Source organism: Ascaphus truei, chromosome 2 (genome assembly GCF_040206685.1).
Source record: "Ascaphus truei isolate aAscTru1 chromosome 2, aAscTru1.hap1, whole genome shotgun sequence".
Lineage (NCBI taxonomy): Eukaryota > Metazoa > Chordata > Amphibia > Anura > Ascaphidae > Ascaphus > Ascaphus truei.
In genome coordinates, this window is record NC_134484.1 from 372,887,539 (window position 1) to 372,905,657 (window position 18,119).

The following is an 18,119-nucleotide window of genomic DNA, read 5'->3' on the forward strand; positions in this document are numbered from 1 at the left end:
GGGAGAGGTATGCTGTAGGTGCAGAACTATAAACATTCCTCAAATGAAATGGAGCAACCAGTGAACTTACATTAATAGATGTCATGACTCTTATATATAGAAATGGTAACGCACTAAATCATAACCATAAGAAAGTTGCCCTAAGAAGAATGATCTCTGGTCCCATCCAGGGGTATTTTTCATCTGGATGCCCTTGGTTTTAATGAAAAGACCACAAACAAGTTATAGTCACTAAAACAAGTGACACAACTCTCCAAGGTACAGTAATGCTAAGGAACACTTACAGTCACATTCACATATTTCAGACAGGTCCACAAACCTGCCATATCCCATAATCACATGCTTCAACTGCAGCCAGGGATTCTGGGTAATAACATGCAAACGAGCACTCAAGACTAAGTAATGACGGGCAAATGAGCACTCGCAGTGCATCACCTTTTGCTTATGAGGAATTACAGGTAATGAAACCATTTTCTGTTTGGTACGGCTGAGCTTTCTTGATGGTATGTCAATGTATTAAATAAGCCTAGAAGCACAGACTAAAGATTAATTTACATTCCCATTGTTTGAAGGAATTTACAGACATCTCAAGTGGGAGAACAGACAATGCTGAAGGAATCGTTAAGTGTTAGCTACAGTAACTTGATATCAAACTTTTGAATAGGCCTTAATGATAAGGCAATTTGGGTCTCCTCTGTCTGTTATTTTTAGCCAGAAATAACATTACCAAGAGATTTGTGAGCTTTCAGGAGACTTTTTGTATATTATTAGGGGCCCGATAATAGTTTAATTCAAGGTAGACCAATACTTCCTTGAGATCTACTAAAACAGACTAGAGATTGTGAGAAACATGGTCCCTTGGTCCATATGAAGAGCGAAATTCACTTTTTGAAAGATGTGCGAGAATAAAGTCTCTTCTGTAAATTAGCCATTTGAACACTTGCCATAAGCCCAAGCGTATTTGTTCCATTCCTCTGATTCTTTAGTTAATGACGTAATCAATTAAGGAAACTGAGCCTTTTACAGGTTTTCCAAGTTAGTTAGTCTGGCGAACACCTTTATAATTTATCTGAATTGAATTTTATCTAAAGTTCAAATTTAATTCCAATTGGCCTAATGGTTTGAGTATATTCATAGTATTATAGAATGTGATGTTTATTCTCTGTGGGCTTTTAGAAAGGTGCTTTAAATCGTCTGATCCCTGGCTTTCTTCCTGTTTAGGATACTCTCACGTCTGACCAGCTTTTTCTACTTACTTGACTATATATTCGTCTTTATCACCTCTGCAGAGAGGATGCATCTTCAAAGGAAATTAAGGAAATCCAAATCTAATTGTGAAAGTTGAATGCTCGTGAATTAATTGAACTGAACATTTTGAGGTCTCCCATATGATTGTTATATAGGAGACATACTCGGCATGGACCAACACAGTCCTGTAATCTTCTGTGTGCATCATTTACAACTTTGGAAAGCGTCAAGGAGCCAGAGCAGGATACACTGAGGAGCAATGGCACGCTTGAATGTTTAGATCAAGGGAAAAAAGCAGTTCTGAAGACTCGCCAAATTCTAATACATTAACTTTTATTCTGTATTTTTTTTTTGTAGTTCGACGATTGCAGACCAATGGCATCATGATTCAGATTTTTCCACTTCATGATACAGAAGACTTAAAAAGACTTGGTCATGAATGGTACTGCCAAATCAAGGTTGCCTTTCAGCCGATAGGTACGTAAACAAAACCTGACCCAAGTCTGTTCCTATTTTCTAGTCAACCCTGTAACCTCTACTAGTTAATGAAACCCCATGCAATCACCATATACAGTGTGAAATATTTTGGCTTTTTACTGTAAGCTTTCTTTTTATTCGTTTAACAAGTCTATATATTGTATTTGTTTAAAAAAAAAAAAAAGTTTCCACATACTGTAACTCTTTAGACAATGGATCACTAAAAGATTAATAGATTAATCTGGATAGTTTTATAGCAAAACACACAAATACCCAGTAAGCTCATTTAAGCCCCAAAAGTTACCACTATATATATATAGTCTCATGTTATGGCATCAGCGACATCACAGAGGAGGATCTCAGGCAGTCTGATGTTGCACACGGGTCACAGGGTGGTGGGGGTACTGTCACAGCTCTGCTCCTACGGCCGTTTCGCCAAAAAGGCTTCTTCCGGGAGACTTTGGTCTGTATTACAGGACTTTCTTGCTGCCTTACTGTGAGATGCTGGGACTTATCACAGGACTCCCTCAGTGCCCTGTACACTACCTATCTGAGGTGCTCTATGTCCTTGGGCTATTCTCATAGAACTTTTGCTCATTACCTTTGAGCTTTGCATCTCTGGGGATTTGACATTAGTGCTATTAGTGCAATTTTTGGATTTTTCTCTCCTGCTGCTTACTCCATATGTGCAGCTTAGTCCGGGCATCAGTTTACAGAGCTGACTTGCAGCACATTATAGGGTCTAATCTTTATGCATTTGCTATGTGTCTTACCATCTTTCACCATTATTAAGAGGTTTATGTATATTCATTATATATTTTTTCTGTGGTCTGGATTTACTTACCATTCATATTAATCATTATCTATTGCATTGGATCGGCCGATCTTAGTTACACTACTAGGGAAAAAATTATTTTTTCCCCTGGTTCTGTTATGGTATATTTGCAATAATATATTGTTATCTTGTTTTGGTTCTTACCAGACCTATTGTACCTCTTTGGTGTTTCTACACTGTGTCACATAGCGATTTGTCAGACGATCTGTGTGGGTCTGTTTTATGTGGTTTTTATACTTTTTGCTAATAAAGTCCCCCTTTTTTTTCTATTTTTCATTATTCAGTGTTTGAGTGCACCTCTTTGACCCTACTTTTTCTTTTTCTTAGTCATATATATATATATATATGTATAAATATATATATATATATATATGTATAAATATATATATGTGTATAAATGTCAAAACAGGGTGCTACTAGGCATGGCAATATATACTATAAACAAACACAAACAGAGCCCAGTACTACATCCAAAGGCACAAATACACAGTGTATTTGTGCCTTTGGATGTAGCACTGGGCTCTGTTTGTGTTTGTTTATAGTTTTATAGCACCATATCTCATAACTATCCAGTTTGGTAATTGTAAGGTAGGTATCTTTAGTATCTTTAGTATCTTAAGTTTATTTATGTAGCATCAACCATGTACTATGCACAGCAGTTTATAGATAAATTATACAAGATGTAATACAGAGACAATATATAGAATGGAGATAAATGCATTAAATGTAAAATAAAACAAATCCTCTTGTCCTGTGATATTTATATATGGGTATTACATCTCCAATGAATATCTCATTGTGAAATTCATTAGATTGCAATGGGTTGTATGCAAATTAAAAAGCTGTCAGTGAATTAAGATCAAAATGAGTCCCATCTCTTGATAATATATTTAACTCGCTGCCTAATTTAGCATCGTAGACCAGTTTGAAACGTGCGAATACAAGTTGGCATTTTAGCATTGCTCTTCTGTTTGATTTTATCTGTCTGTAAGTAATAATTGTAACCGATTATTGATATTTTTTGTCAGTTTCCCTATTGCCTGTATTTCTTTTTCGATTGCTTGTTGTGGAAATAATAAAGCTCTGAACAGTGTTTTTGCTGGAGAGGCCTGCGACGCGTCGCAAAACAAAACTTTGCAGGCCCCACTGGCAGCCTAGGGTGAAGGTAACAAACAAATACCACTGTGAGAAAGTAGTCCCTGCACAGAGCAGCAGTTCCGTGTGAGAGGTGTGATTGGAGACTTACAGAGACAGTAAGGCATACTGGAGAGTGAGACTTTGAGTGTAATTCTCTAATGTCCGAAAAAGGCATTTGGGTTAGGGCTGCTTTGGACATTATAGAATTACCCCCAAAGGGTATGAGGCATTGCCAGAAAGTTACATGTGTATGAGTAGCGGGATGTGTTCATGATATGTTACCTAGTGGTGGCTGAAGATATTTTAACTTTGTACACTACATTTTATGTAATATAAGCTGGTATTGTTTTTTTTTTTTTTTTTTTTAACTACTTGGTACTGATTTGTAACTGTTGCTCTGTTTTTGTCTATACAGCTTTTGCACTGAATCATGCCATTGTACTGAATTAAAAAAAACTGTGCAGATGCCATTAATTATTGATTTGAACCAATTTGATTAGATCAGTCATTGCTGTAAACAGCTCATAGACTTTACAAGCAATGAAATCTGAGCTGTCGATGCTTTTGTCTCCTGATCCACTATTCTACGCAGTACAATACAGTACATGGCATAATGCTTATTATTCCATGTACTGTTCCCTTGTGAATATGTGTGGTGCTTTTTGGTAGAACAATAGCAGCGAGAAAATACCTGGTTCTGTGTGCTAAATTGACTGCTTCAAAAGCACACGGCCTACATACAGTAGTAATGTACATTTACTGTACAGTAAGGTGAAAACAGGTCTCTCACGTAACAGCACTTTGAACTGTCAAATAAATGTTAAAAAATTAAAAGTAAGTATGGTAGCGCTTCAACCTCTGAGCTGCTATTATAACCACAGTGTTGTCATTAAGGACAAGATGGGCACTTCTGCTTAACTGAAGGAATACGTCAGCAGTATAGAAAATATATAGAAAATTCATGATGACTGGACAATGGTTTGTGAGCTCATCATGACAATATCTTGCATCCGATTGTGTTATCTCACAATGGCATAAAAAAATAATAATCCTGAAAATCGTTCCCTCTTCTATCTCATGTCTATGCAACTGTTACTCATATCTAAAAGTGTTGGAAGCTTAAAAAAAAAATAATGCATGGCAGATTTGTATTCTGGTATAAGAACTTTATATTCTGTAATATCGCTAAATCTACATGTGAAAGACACGCAGCCTTTCTGCACTTAGGTAGAGCGACTTAATGATTAGAAATGTAACGCTGCTTTCAGCAATAATTGTGGGATTAGCACAGCATTATTCACTGTCAGAGAAAAGAGACCGGTCTTATTTTACCATCAGACTAATTTGTGATTTTGGACCTAAATCCAACGCAATATCCTTCAACAAATTGTCAAAATATTATAAAGCTCAATCTTGGATTGATATTTTTTGCCCTAATGATCTGCCTAAAGTTGTCTATTCACTCAGAATTGAGAACCCCACAATGATGAAACTATATTTTTGGTGTTTGTCTACACATTGATACATAGTCTCAGAGTGTACCCTTTCAGCCAGAGGGGCGGGATACTGCGGCAATGAAGAGATAAAGCCTATAAATGAAAAATGGGTTAAAATCCACCAAACACTGGCATTCAGTAATTATTTTCCTCACTTTGCAGATGAAATTCGCCGCTACTTTGGAGACACACTTGGCTTGTATTTCGGGTTCCTAGAATACTTCACCATGGCCTTACTCCCAATGGCTCTCATCGGCATCCCCTACTACTTTTTCGCCTGGGAGGACTACGACAAGTACGTGATTTTTGCCACGTTCAACCTGGTGTGGTCAACGGTCATCCTGGAGATCTGGAAGCGCTGGTGCTCCACCATGACGTACAGATGGGGCACTTTATTAATGAAGAGGCAGTTTGAGGAGCCCAGGCCAGGGTTCCATGGCGTGCTGGGCATCAACCCAGTCACAGGCAGGGAGGAGCCCACCTATTCCAGTTTCAAGAGGCAACTGCGATTATACCTCGTCTCCCTGCCATTTGTGTGCCTTAGCCTTTATTTGTCCATTTACGTGATGATGATTTACTTTGACTTGGAAAACTGGGCCTTGGAATACCACCGCGAGCATCAGTCAGATTTCAGCAGTATTATGCTCTTCGTGCCCAGTATCATCTATGCTGTGGTGATCGAAGTCATGAATCGTATATACAAATATGCAGCTGTGTTCCTGACCTCGTGGGGTAAGAGATAGAAATATATATATAAAATTACACAAACATTGATACACACACACGCACCTTATACTTTATTTCAGAATGTTTGTCTGTGTGTAATTTTTCACTCTTAAACTATAAGACCTAGAACAACCGAACTTGCAAGGATTACTTTATGTATCAAAATAAGGCGAACTGTCATGGTTTGGATCCTCTCGAATACTCCAAGGGGGGGGGGGGGGCTGCTAGGAACGTTAGCTTCCATGTGGGACTACATCTCCTTTTATAATTTGCAAGCCAGCCATTGGGTGTTGCATCTGGTAGGCTATGTGTATCTGGCATGTGACATCATAATGAGAGTCAGATAGCTATAAAGTTTACACATGAAAGCAGATGAAGAAAGAAAGAGAGGAAGTCAGTTGACACGTGAGGAGAAAGTAAGAATGCTGGAGAAGGAGAGAGGCGGAAAGGATTGGGAACATAAGGTACAGTATTAAAGGAAAGTCATGGGGGGAGAGAGAAGGAGGTAGGGCGGCGAGAGGAGGAGGGGAGGGATGGGCTTGGTTTCTTAGAACTCCCGAACAATGCCGGGTACTTTAAGCTAGTGTGTGTGTATTTGTATGTGTGTATATATAGATATAGATCTATATATGTATTTGAATTTTTTTGTTGTTGCTGGTTTATCCGCATTTATTTTCATATTTCACTGTTTGTATATAGTCTGTTTCTTCATTTAATGTTCTATCATTTATATCATCTTATTATAATTAGGTACAATTAGTGCCCTTAATTATTAGTAATTCACCACTTTATCACAATTTTTTGTGTTATATTATTATACTGGGCTTGGTGCTCCTACTTTTCTCTTGTGTGTGTGTGTGTGTGTGTGTGTGTGTGTGTGTGTGTATATGTATGTATGTGTGTGTATATCATTTTTGCGTTTGTTTAACTCTGTATCTGTGAGGTTGGTGATTATCACTTATGAGTATTTGCCAAAACACTATTAAGGGGAGGGGTTTGCCCGCCGCATCATAAATACTAGACCATACAGTCTACTTATCAATGAACATAAGCAAGGATTATGCCAATAAATTGACATGTACAGAATGGACATTTTAACCCGCTAATGTCGCTTATTAACAGCCATTTCGGTAAATGTAAAAGCCAGTGATTTATAGGAGTCTCACTAGGAGTTGGGGAGGACATTGTCAGTGTAGATAATTTTCTACTGACAAGTATTTGGGTCATGTATATTATAATAGCTCCTTAGAATGGTGCTAATAATGCTAACAAAGAAGCTAATTTGTCAAAAATGAGCATTTTTGGTCAGGAAAGGTCAGTGAAAGCTCACTTGCTACTATAATAACATTTATTAGTGTAGTAATACTAATTGCAGCTGTAATAATTAATTGAAATAGCAATAACAGATAGAACCACTGTGGCCTGTATGTATGTTTATTTGTTAATAATAATTATTAATAGCATGCTCTTGTATAGCGCTGCTAGTTTTATGTAGCGCTTTACAGAGACATATTGCAGGCACAGTCCCTGCCTCATGGAGCTTACAATCTATATTTTGGTGCCTGAGGCACAGAGAGATAGAGTCACAAGGAGCCGACACCGGGAATTGAACCAGGTTCCCTTGCTTCCCTGGCACTTGGTGCCACTCAGTGTCTTTACTCACTGAGCCGCTCCTTCTCCCTTGCTACAAAAGAGACCATACAGGAAATTATAAGTATAACAAACAACATCAGACAGTAAGAAAGGTAATCTCTACCCCGGAGAGCTTGCATCATACATTGTATATCAAGAGACTTTGGGGCACATGCATCAAGTACCCGTGCAGGTTATCACACCCGTCCCGGCGTCAACTCCCATTTAAGTCAATCGGACTTAATGTCGGAACGGGTGCAATAACCTGTACCGGCACTTGATGCATGTGCCCCTTACAGAGACCGCAGATGAATTGGTTGGTAAGTGCAACTGTTGTGGGTCAGTAGCCATGAGTGCAGGCAATTGCCATGCCTTGTTTAAATGGTGTGTTTTTAGGTTTGATTTAAAGGTGGGGAGAGTAGGTGCTTGTTGTATACACATCTACCATTCCTGGATTCCTTGTGTTTTTACAAATACATGTATGCCTTTGTTTTTCAGAAAATCATAGGCTTGAGTCCTCATATCAGAACCACCTGATTTTGAAGGTGTTGGTGGTGAGTCGCCGTTTCATTTTACAGGACATGCATTTTCAATGAGGGGAGAATTTATGGGAAGGAAATGCAAATGGTTCCATTCATGTTACATTTTCTGATCATTTCATGTTTGGGTGAGAGTAGTTTACCCTTCTGCACAAAAAAAAAAAAGAACATGCTGTTCAGTATAATGGTATATTGATGGTGTATCTTCAGTCTCCCAAAGCTAGTTCTCATTGGAGCAAATGTGACCCAAACCCCGCACAGGGCCTTTCAACGTCTGCTTGGCAGATCCAGTCTCGCTCACACTGCCATTTTAAACCCCTTTTCGAAGATACTTCACAGTAGTGTTTTCTCTGCTGCTGTTTGGATGCTGCCGAGGTAGCAAATGATCAACCATTATATACATATCTTATTTATTTTTAAAAAAACCCTTTTTATTTAGGGTTGAAATGACCAAACTAAAGGTTGGATAACAACGAGTTGATGTACATTTAGACTTGTAGGAGGGTTTCCCTGATCCAAAATGTACAATATTCTAAGAGTAAGAGGAGCAGTTTTGAATTATGCATATATTGGGTCTGCTGGGACGCAGAATAGGGTCCTGTACCAAGCACACTATTTGGTTCGGACACATGCTAGGAATTTTGTACTCTTCTCATTGTCACATACTGTATAGTGTTTCTTGTGTAGTGTGTGTGTGTGTGTGTGTGTGTGTATATATATATATGTATATGTATATATATATATATATATATATATATATATATATATATATATATATATATATATATATAATGTGTGTATATATTATGTGTGTGTGTATATATATATATATATATATATATATATATATATATATATAATATATATATGAGACACACAGACTATCTATAATATAATCATATTTATACACACACAATTGTATCAATTCATTGTATTCATTAATTCTTTTCTTATTTTTTGCAGTTCAACTTTTTAAATTGCTTTGCATCTCTGTTTTACATAGCGTTTGTAATGCGTGACTTGAAACTGTTACGCCAGGTGAGTCCTTTATTCAAACATTTACTTCTTATTTACTTTAGAGTTCGTTGAATTTGCACTGGCATCACTAGCCCTCTACAAACTGTTGCCAATGACTTGTAAATGGCACAGCCTCATAATAAGTGTATGTGTGCACATTGTGTTTACCTTGTGTGTGACTGTATGTATGTGTGCAGTCGCGCTTTGAGGGTATGTGTGAGTATGTATGCATACTAAAACCAGGGTTTAAACTATAATCGAAATAGTAAATGTTATTCCAACCTGGACTGGCAAGGTACTGGTTTGAACCAATGATGCACCGGTTTTCTCCACTATCCAATCCGGCGATAAGTGTTAGAAGCTTTGAATAGAAAAATAAGGCCTTCCACACAGTCATCACCGATTTTTAATATTTGAAGACATTATTAAATGTTCATGCTTTGAAATAAAAATGGAAGTTTGTTGAAGGTCTTGTGTTTCTGTTGAGTTTTTATGGTGTTGTTCAGTTCCACTGTGGTACCAGAAGGTTCTGAGTGTCAGACTCTTATGGACATTGTAAATGGGGGTCTGTTCAAGGTCCATGTGAGGGACCAAAATGGCAATCTTTGAATAAACAGCTATTTATGCTGGCTCAAGTTTTCTACAGTATCCGGTGTATCGCCAGACTGCTGTGCACCAGTGGCATCATGAAGTACAGTATATGTGTATGCTCCTTCGTCACCATATTGTAGGCTTTGAGATTTAGTCAGTAGTCACTAGAGAAAGACATTTGAACTTGCTTGTACATTCCATGCTGATACCACTAAGCTGTGGGATACATCTGTAACTAAAGCCGACAGAGGAAAGTCCTCATACACAATCACATTATACTGTGATTGACATCATCTAAACTGTTTAGTGTTCTTAGCCCAGCAGTCAAAGCCTTATAAGAAAATAAAAAGCAGCCCTGTTATGCTTTTAGCTGAGGAGGTTTCCATCTCACTCTGCTTCCTTTTCCGCTGATGCATGCAGTGTTACTGCTTGTAGCAGGCTGAACCTGAACTCCACTAAATGGGGACAGCAGCGAGCTTGGTTCTTTTTATGTGTACTGTGTAGGACACTAACTATCAGCAATGGGACACAGATTCTTTTTATTTTATTTATTATTATTATTATTTTTTTTTTTGACTATGATCGGGTTAATTATGTTTCTATGGGGGTTTAAAAATAAATAAATTAAATAAATAATTATCTATAATAAATAAACCTTTGCATGAACTATCTATAATTTTATACTTGCCAGACCTGGTAACGTAATTACCTCAAGTGCATATTTACAAAATGGGGCTTAGAGAAGAAGATAAACACTTGTATAAAGTGATCGGGACAGCAAGAATTACAGTATGGTGCAAAACCCTTACATAAACAGTTTCCTTCCTGATAAAGGATAGTCGCTAGGGTGGAAAAAACGTTAACGTGTCGTTCAGGGTTTAGATCAGCTGGATCATCGCGTTGGCAATTAAGCAATCAGACCGTGGCGTTCCCGTCTTCGGGCACGTGTTTCATCAGAAGGAGGGCATTTTGAACACACTTAACTCAAACTTTATAGTAATCTTGGTGTTTCAGATTAGATTACAGCAGTTTAACACATTTAGGAGCTACGAAAAAAAACCTATTTCCTGTTTAATGAACATGAACCTACCGCAGTGTATCTGCTACTTGTTGACAATACAGTGACGTCAATATAGTTGAGATCAGTTGATTTGTTTACATTGTGCTATATATATGCTGTGTGTGTGTGTGTGTGTGTGTGTGTGTGTGTGTATAATATATATATAGTGTTAATTTACATAACAGACCTACAATTGTGCACATTTTCATGGGGATTGAGCAAGAAATATGTAAAATATGATGAAAAACGAAAGAGGTCCCTTTGTTCTGAATACAGTGAACTTGCACTAGTATTGCGTGTGAAGTGACATGAATAATAAGAAAGGGATCTAGTAAAAAATAAACTACTGGGGGCTTCTTCAATAATCCCAAAGTAGCTGATTGCACCACGATCGAACAAAAAGTCCCATTCAAGTCGGCTGATCTCGTGATTTAGCCACTCTGTTATAAACGAGACTTTTAAAAACCGGACTCGGTATTGTATCTCACAATTAATATTTCGGATCTGGTGCATTAGTCCATAATAATGAATTTCATCTAAAATCCTGGCTAGGGATAGGAAAGGAGGTGGTTAATTTGAGTTGCAATTAGAAATTGATAGACATTCATTACCTTAGCATTGTGTGTATGGTCTCTCTGAGATTAATAATCACTATCAAATGTTAAACCTTGACGTCCTTACGCTAGAGGGAGCTCCTCACACAGGATTGACACCATCCATCTGAAACCTTAGCAGTCACTGAAAGCCGTGCTCATCGCATGATTTCTGTAATCATTGCAATGCACTTCCTTCAGCATACATTGCCATGGATACAATGTTACTGTCCTAGAAATTCAATATGAATGGCTATAGAAGAGCTTTATTACTCTCCCTTACAGTGCGTGTGTGTGTGTGTGTTTGTACGCACACATACAGTAATATATATATATACAGTTGTAACGGATTTTCTGAACCGGTCTGACCCACCCAATCTCACATTGGCCCCTGTGGTCTAACCAGTCCCCATTACAGTGTAGTAGTGTCTGGTGGTGCACCTGTTGGCTACAGGACTCCTGAGTCTCCCGCATGATGGTGTATGGGGAGGACCCGTCCAGACAGGCAGCTGAGGTAGTGGGCTGAGTCCTACCTAGATCCAGTGCAGCGCCTCCACCTCATCAGGGTCCCTGCGTCCGCATGGGGATGGTCCTGGTGAGGAACTCCTCTGTGGTGCTCCTCTCTGTGCAATTACTCCACACATGCACACGAGAGGGTTGGTAATCAAGAGCATCTTTATTGCTTGAGGTGGGCTAGCTGCCCCTCGCAGTAGTCTCTTTAGCCACACATAATCATTAGTGCTTCCCTTTGAAAGGTATGTCCTTGTCTTAATTGGTGGGTTTCCTATCTCCCCTTCAGGGAGATATCCCTGTGCCAGGTCCCTGGTCACAGTCTTATAAGCTGTCTCCTCCCAAGCCTGCACTTAGACTTGCTCCTTGTCTCATAGTTCTTACATCAGCCACCAACAGCTTTTCTCTGTCTGCTTTGTGCTGCCAGACTCACAGCTCTGCATCAGACTACCGCAACAATGTTGCAGACCTCCATGTGCCTCTTACTGACAGAGGCAGCACAGCAACAGGAACTCACTCTAACAACTCAGCAACAACTAACTTTTGATCAGTGCTGTGCCTTATGTATACTCTGGAGGCTGACACACCTCTGACATCACTAACCATGGAGTCAGAGCCTGTGACCACTCCCATCCATACATAGGGCACCTCACCAGGGTGTGAGGGCAAACCTCCATAATTACTGCTGGCATGCCCACAACTTACCAGGCCTTACTGTCAGCAGGAGAGATGACTGTAGCCATTTTACATGACCGCTATATATATATATATATATATATATATATATATATATATATATATATATATATATATATATATATATATATATATATATATATATATATATATATATATAAAATCAAAAAAATAAATAGATGATACCGTTCTGTGGCTAACGAAATGCTTTTATTTGTGCGAGCTTTCGAGATACACTGATCTCTTCTTCCGGCGATGTTACAATGAATGAAGCAAAAGGTAAACTTAAAAACAGTGTCTCTTGGAATGTTATCTGTGCTGTTCCTTCCCCTGGTGTGGATGTGTTTTATGGCTAGAGGTGTCAAAAGGTTACTGTGAAAGCAAGTTAAGAAAGAGTGTGTATGTGTATCAGTGTGAATAAAAATGAATGGAGAGACCACAGTATATACAGTGCTTTACACAAGGTGTGTGTGGAGTGGGACTGGATATAAATGGTGTGGGTGGGTGTGGAAATGTGAGAGTTAGTAGCACAACTAAAAGTGTGTGTGGATACTTAGTGGTCCCTATTGGTGTATAGGGATGGAAAAACAAGGAGTATTAGTATGTGTGAGAGACAGCTGTGTGTGCAAACATATAGCACAGTATGTACAGACATGGCCTTTAGCGCTTATGGGACGAGCGTTCACTACTGTCAGTAATGACTCATAAAATTTCGATCTCTGTTTAGGCCACTGCTAAGTGTCCCGAACAGTTGCATAAATTTGTATTCATGCAACCGTCTCTCTTTCGGGGTTTTAAGATTACCTTTGAGTATGGCAACCCTCAGATCGTTCATCTATAAAGAACAACCAACTACAGACCTCTGTATACCGCAAACCTACAGACAGAGCCAGCTATTTGAGGGACAACAGCTTCCACCCGACACACACAAAACATGCAACCATCTACAGTCAAGCCATACGATACAACCGGATATGCTCCGACACAGCAGACAGAGACCAGCGGATTAAAGCCTTGCGATCAGACTTTATAAACCGTGGATATAATCACAGAATTGTAGACCAGCAAATTCACAAAGCCACCAGAATACCAAGAAGTGATCTCCTTGAATACAAACAGAAGGAGACAAGCGACAGGGTACCTTTGGTGGTCACATATAACCCACACCTAGGAGCCCTACGCAAGATCGCCAGGAAACTACAACCCATCCTCCAGGAAGATACAAGACTGCAACAGGTCTTCCCTGAAGCACCCTTATTATCATACAGACAAGCCCATAATCTCAAGAATATTATGGTGAGGAGTAAAGTATTCAGCAGTACAACTGAATGCGGGACAAAACCATGCCAGGACCCAAGATGCAAAACCTGCGCAATGCTCTACACAGCGGACACAATACAAATACCACACAGGAATCGGGAATACAAAATCAGAGGAAGGTTCACCTGTTCTTCCAGCAATGTCGTGTACCTCATCATGTGCATGAAATGCCCAGGGGGCTGCTACTACATAGGTGAGACAGGGCAGGGGCTAAACAAGAGAATGAACCTGCATCGCCACAGCATCACACGCGGTACAAGAGACAGTCCTGTTGGCGAACATTTCTCTGCCTCTGGCCATCAGATGAACGATCTGAGGGTTGCCATACTCAAAGGTAATCTTAAAACCCCGAAAGAGAGACGGTTGCATGAATACAAATTTATGCAACTGTTCGGGACACTTAGCAGTGGCCTAAACAGAGATCGAAATTTTATGAGTCATTACTGACAGTAGTGAACGCTCGTCCCATAAGCGCTAAAGGCCATGTCTGTACATACTGTGCTATATGTTTGCACACACAGCTGTCTCTCACACATACTAATACTCCTTGTTTTTCCATCCCTATACACCAATAGGGACCACTAAGTATCCACACACACTTTTAGTTGTGCTACTAACTCTCACATTTCCACACCCACCCACACCATTTATATCCAGTCCCACTCCACACACACCTTGTGTAAAGCACTGTATATACTGTGGTCTCTCCATTCATTTTTATTCACACTGATACACATACACACTCTTTCTTAACTTGCTTTCACAGTAACCTTTTGACACCTCTAGCCATAAAACACATCCACACCAGGGGAAGGAACAGCACAGATAACATTCCAAGAGACACTGTTTTTAAGTTTACCTTTTGCTTCATTCATTGTAACATCGCCGGAAGAAGAGATCAGTGTATCTCAAAAGCTCGCACAAATAAAAGCATTTCGTTAGCCACAGAACGGTATCATCTATTTATTTTTTTGATTATTGAAGCTCGGCTAACACGGTACTGATACCTCTACATATATATATATATATATATATATATATATATATATTAAGAAAGGTAAGATATTGTAGATACACTGACAAACTGATAGATGTTTTGACATACTTATATCTCTGCTTAATAGTATACTCATTAGTATTACCGTATTCTAAACATGTTAATATAAATAATATGTATTGTATAGTGTTGCAGTGAAAGCAACGCAATATACAGATGTAGCCAACGTTATAGCAACCCGTGGTGTGCTCTCATGGGATAACTAGCACGATAGCCCTGCCTCTTTCTCACACTGATGATTCAATAAAAGATTGCAGCTTCTCTCTGTGGTGCATTGTGTATGTCCCGTTGAAACACGCCATCGGTTGCAATAACAATGGCTATTTCTGTATGAAAGTTTTTGGAAAATGCACTTTCTAGTATCCATGTTACATTTATATTAGTACATCCTTTCACTGCTCTAAAGTGGGAAATATGCATCTGTCTTTGGCCCCACATTTGTTCGGTCTGTCCATCAAAAACTGTTGATAGAAACCTTGGAGCACATATGAAGTGTGTAGATGGCATGTGCAGTTTTAACATGCAATTTAGAGTGGATGAGGAGAAATTCCCCTGCCTCTGGAAACCTTGTGTGCGCTGCATTTTATGGTCATTTTTAGTTTCTTGGCTTTCAGTTCCTCCACTTTATATGTTATCAAATTTCTACATGTACAGAACTGAACACAGTTATTTTGGCTGATAAAGGGGAGGGGTGGGGGGAGGGAGAGATTTTTTATATAATTTTCTGTTTACTTTGTTATAGTAATGATTACAATAAACAACGTGCATTATACACTTGGGCATACATTTTCTTCATTTATTTGCTGTAACATGGGTGGCCTAGTAAGAAATATAGCACTCCCACCTCCCTATTACTTATGGTATACATACTGGCCAGGCCAGTTTGTCAGCAAACTGAGTAGTCTATGCACATTTTTATTTGTTTGTATTTCTTTCCTTCTCTCTTTCCATCGTTTCCTTCTTTCTGTCTTTTTTTTTAGAGTTTGGCCACTCTGCTCATCACTTCTCAGATCCTTAACCAGTTTGTGGAAGCCTTGCTCCCTTACTGGCTGCAAAAGAGATACAATAAGAAAGTGAAGAAGAATGTGAAATTATTGAAAGAGAGCACCGACTTGGTGGAGCAAATTCACCTGGAGAAAGAGATGGGTGCATACCCGGTAAGTGCTGTTGCGTGATCAGGTTCAATCTGGAGATTGCAGAAACCTCTGTAGAAACACAAAGTGTGGGGCAATTCTGGGGCAGAACAGCTGCTCCAGATGCGTTTGAGGCAAATTGATATTGCTTTTTTTTATTATTAGTACTCTATATCTGATGCAGTTATTTTGCTTCAAAATTGCACCACGTTTACCTTGATAAATCAACCCAATGACTTTTTCTGACAAAGTGGTGACCCCAAGCAGAAGTATGGTACATGCTCATTTTCGCATATGTTAATCTTTTATATATAATGGCTCTGTTAATTGTTACTGAATTGAATGTTGCTTGCTACACACCATGTCGCATACGCTATTCAGGACATGCAGCCATTGATAGAGGTTTGTGATGTTAATATAACTTTTTTTTTTTTATGGAGGGAGTAAAGCCTTGGGGGAGGAAAGGGGAGAATGCATGAAAACGCAAGCACAGAAATTTTTTTAATTTTTACATGAAATAATCCTTAGATCCACCAATTCTAAAACTAAATTCTGCTATTCTGCAAGACACCTCCTGGTGTCAGAATATACCTTGAGCCATATTTACTAAGCAGTGCTTCCCATAGTCACTATTCACTTTGAGTGGACCATTAGGGGACTTCCAACTTTGGCATGTTTCTTATGGAGAAGCTGTAAATATGTAGAGACGGTAAATATGGCCCCATAGGTGTGTTTTTGTTGTTGTTGCTAATACTGACTTATTAAACCTTAGTTATTATGTTCTTGTCCATGGAAGAGTTGGCAGAGGTAGCATGTAAATTATGGTTGTGTACTATATGTATGGCTGCATGAGAACCAGATAGCTGGCAAGTTTGTGCAATTGGGCCACCATGTTTAGCAGCACAGGTGTATGTATGAATAGGACGGAAGAGGAACCATTGGTTTATATGTAAACAAAAATACAAACTCACGATGACGTAATTATGGCAATGATTAAAAAAACATTATTCTGGCGTTTCTAAAATACATTTTATTCGACCTGAAATTTGATTTAGCACGCACACTTTAACTCAACCTGACATTCGATATGAACGAGAGAGAGAGAGAAACAATGCTAATTTACTGGAGTCCCAAGTGCTGTATATATCCCCTCAAACGCACCTCAAACAACATGTGGAGAGACACCTGTGCACATAAAGGAGCACAACTGAGATATCTGCTATATATGTCAATAGGAGTCATTAAATATACTTTGCATATCCTATTAGCATATATCCCTATCTCAGGTGTGCTACTTTTTTGTGAACAGATGTCCCTCCACATGTGGCACTTGAGACTCCAGTAAATAGGTGTCTCTCTGTCTCTCGTACCGAAGTAGAATGTCAGGGAATAATTTGCACATCTCTACTGGAATGTTGCTTTGTGTACAGTATATGGAAGCTCTCGGAGGCATTTAGAACTTTGTCTAAAATAACATGATTTTTATATATATATATTTTTTAGGGTACATTTGACGATTACCTGGAGTTGTTCTTACAGTTTGGCTATGTGAGTCTGTTCTCTTGTGTCTACCCTCTGGCAGCTATATTTGCAGTACTTAACAATATCACAGAGCTGTACTCGGATGCATTAAAAATGTGCTGTGTCTTCAAACGTCCATTTTCGGAACCTTCAGCCAGTATTGGAGTATGGCAGGTAATTGGCTTTATTTTATATAAAGGAGTTACAGACTGAATATCGATGGCATTGCAGCTGTTTTAATACTTTTAGTTCAAATACTGCACCATAAATAAGTGTAATGGCATCCACACCATTGTTTTCGAAAACTGGTGTCAAGACTACCTCTTTGTCACGTCAAGTGGTCTCCGCAACAATGGGTATCAGTAGAACCATTGCAATAGCTGTGGCCAAATTTCTAATGGGTATCTACACCAACAGCTATTTGGTTGAAGAAAGTCAATGTGTTTTTTGAACTCTGACTCTATGGACAAGGCAAAAAAGGAAAACTGATCCATCTTGTGTTTTATACCCAACCATCATTGATCATGAAAT

General features: G+C 38.9%; 1 protein-coding gene across 3 annotated transcripts in view; it reads left to right on the forward strand.

Moving 5' to 3' along the window:
• ANO10 (anoctamin 10) overlaps positions 1–18,119 on the forward strand; it is a 220,766-nt gene that overhangs the window by 25,899 nt on the left and 176,748 nt on the right. For all 3 annotated transcript variants that reach the window (XM_075587055.1, XM_075587054.1, XM_075587056.1), the window contains 6 exons: positions 1,606–1,725; positions 5,356–5,925; positions 8,050–8,105; positions 9,054–9,128; positions 15,915–16,091; positions 17,571–17,762. In XM_075587055.1, coding sequence (XP_075443170.1) covers positions 1,606–1,725; positions 5,356–5,925; positions 8,050–8,105; positions 9,054–9,128; positions 15,915–16,091; positions 17,571–17,762 — 1,190 coding nt within the window. The remainder of the gene's footprint in view (positions 1–1,605; positions 1,726–5,355; positions 5,926–8,049; positions 8,106–9,053; positions 9,129–15,914; positions 16,092–17,570; positions 17,763–18,119) is intronic.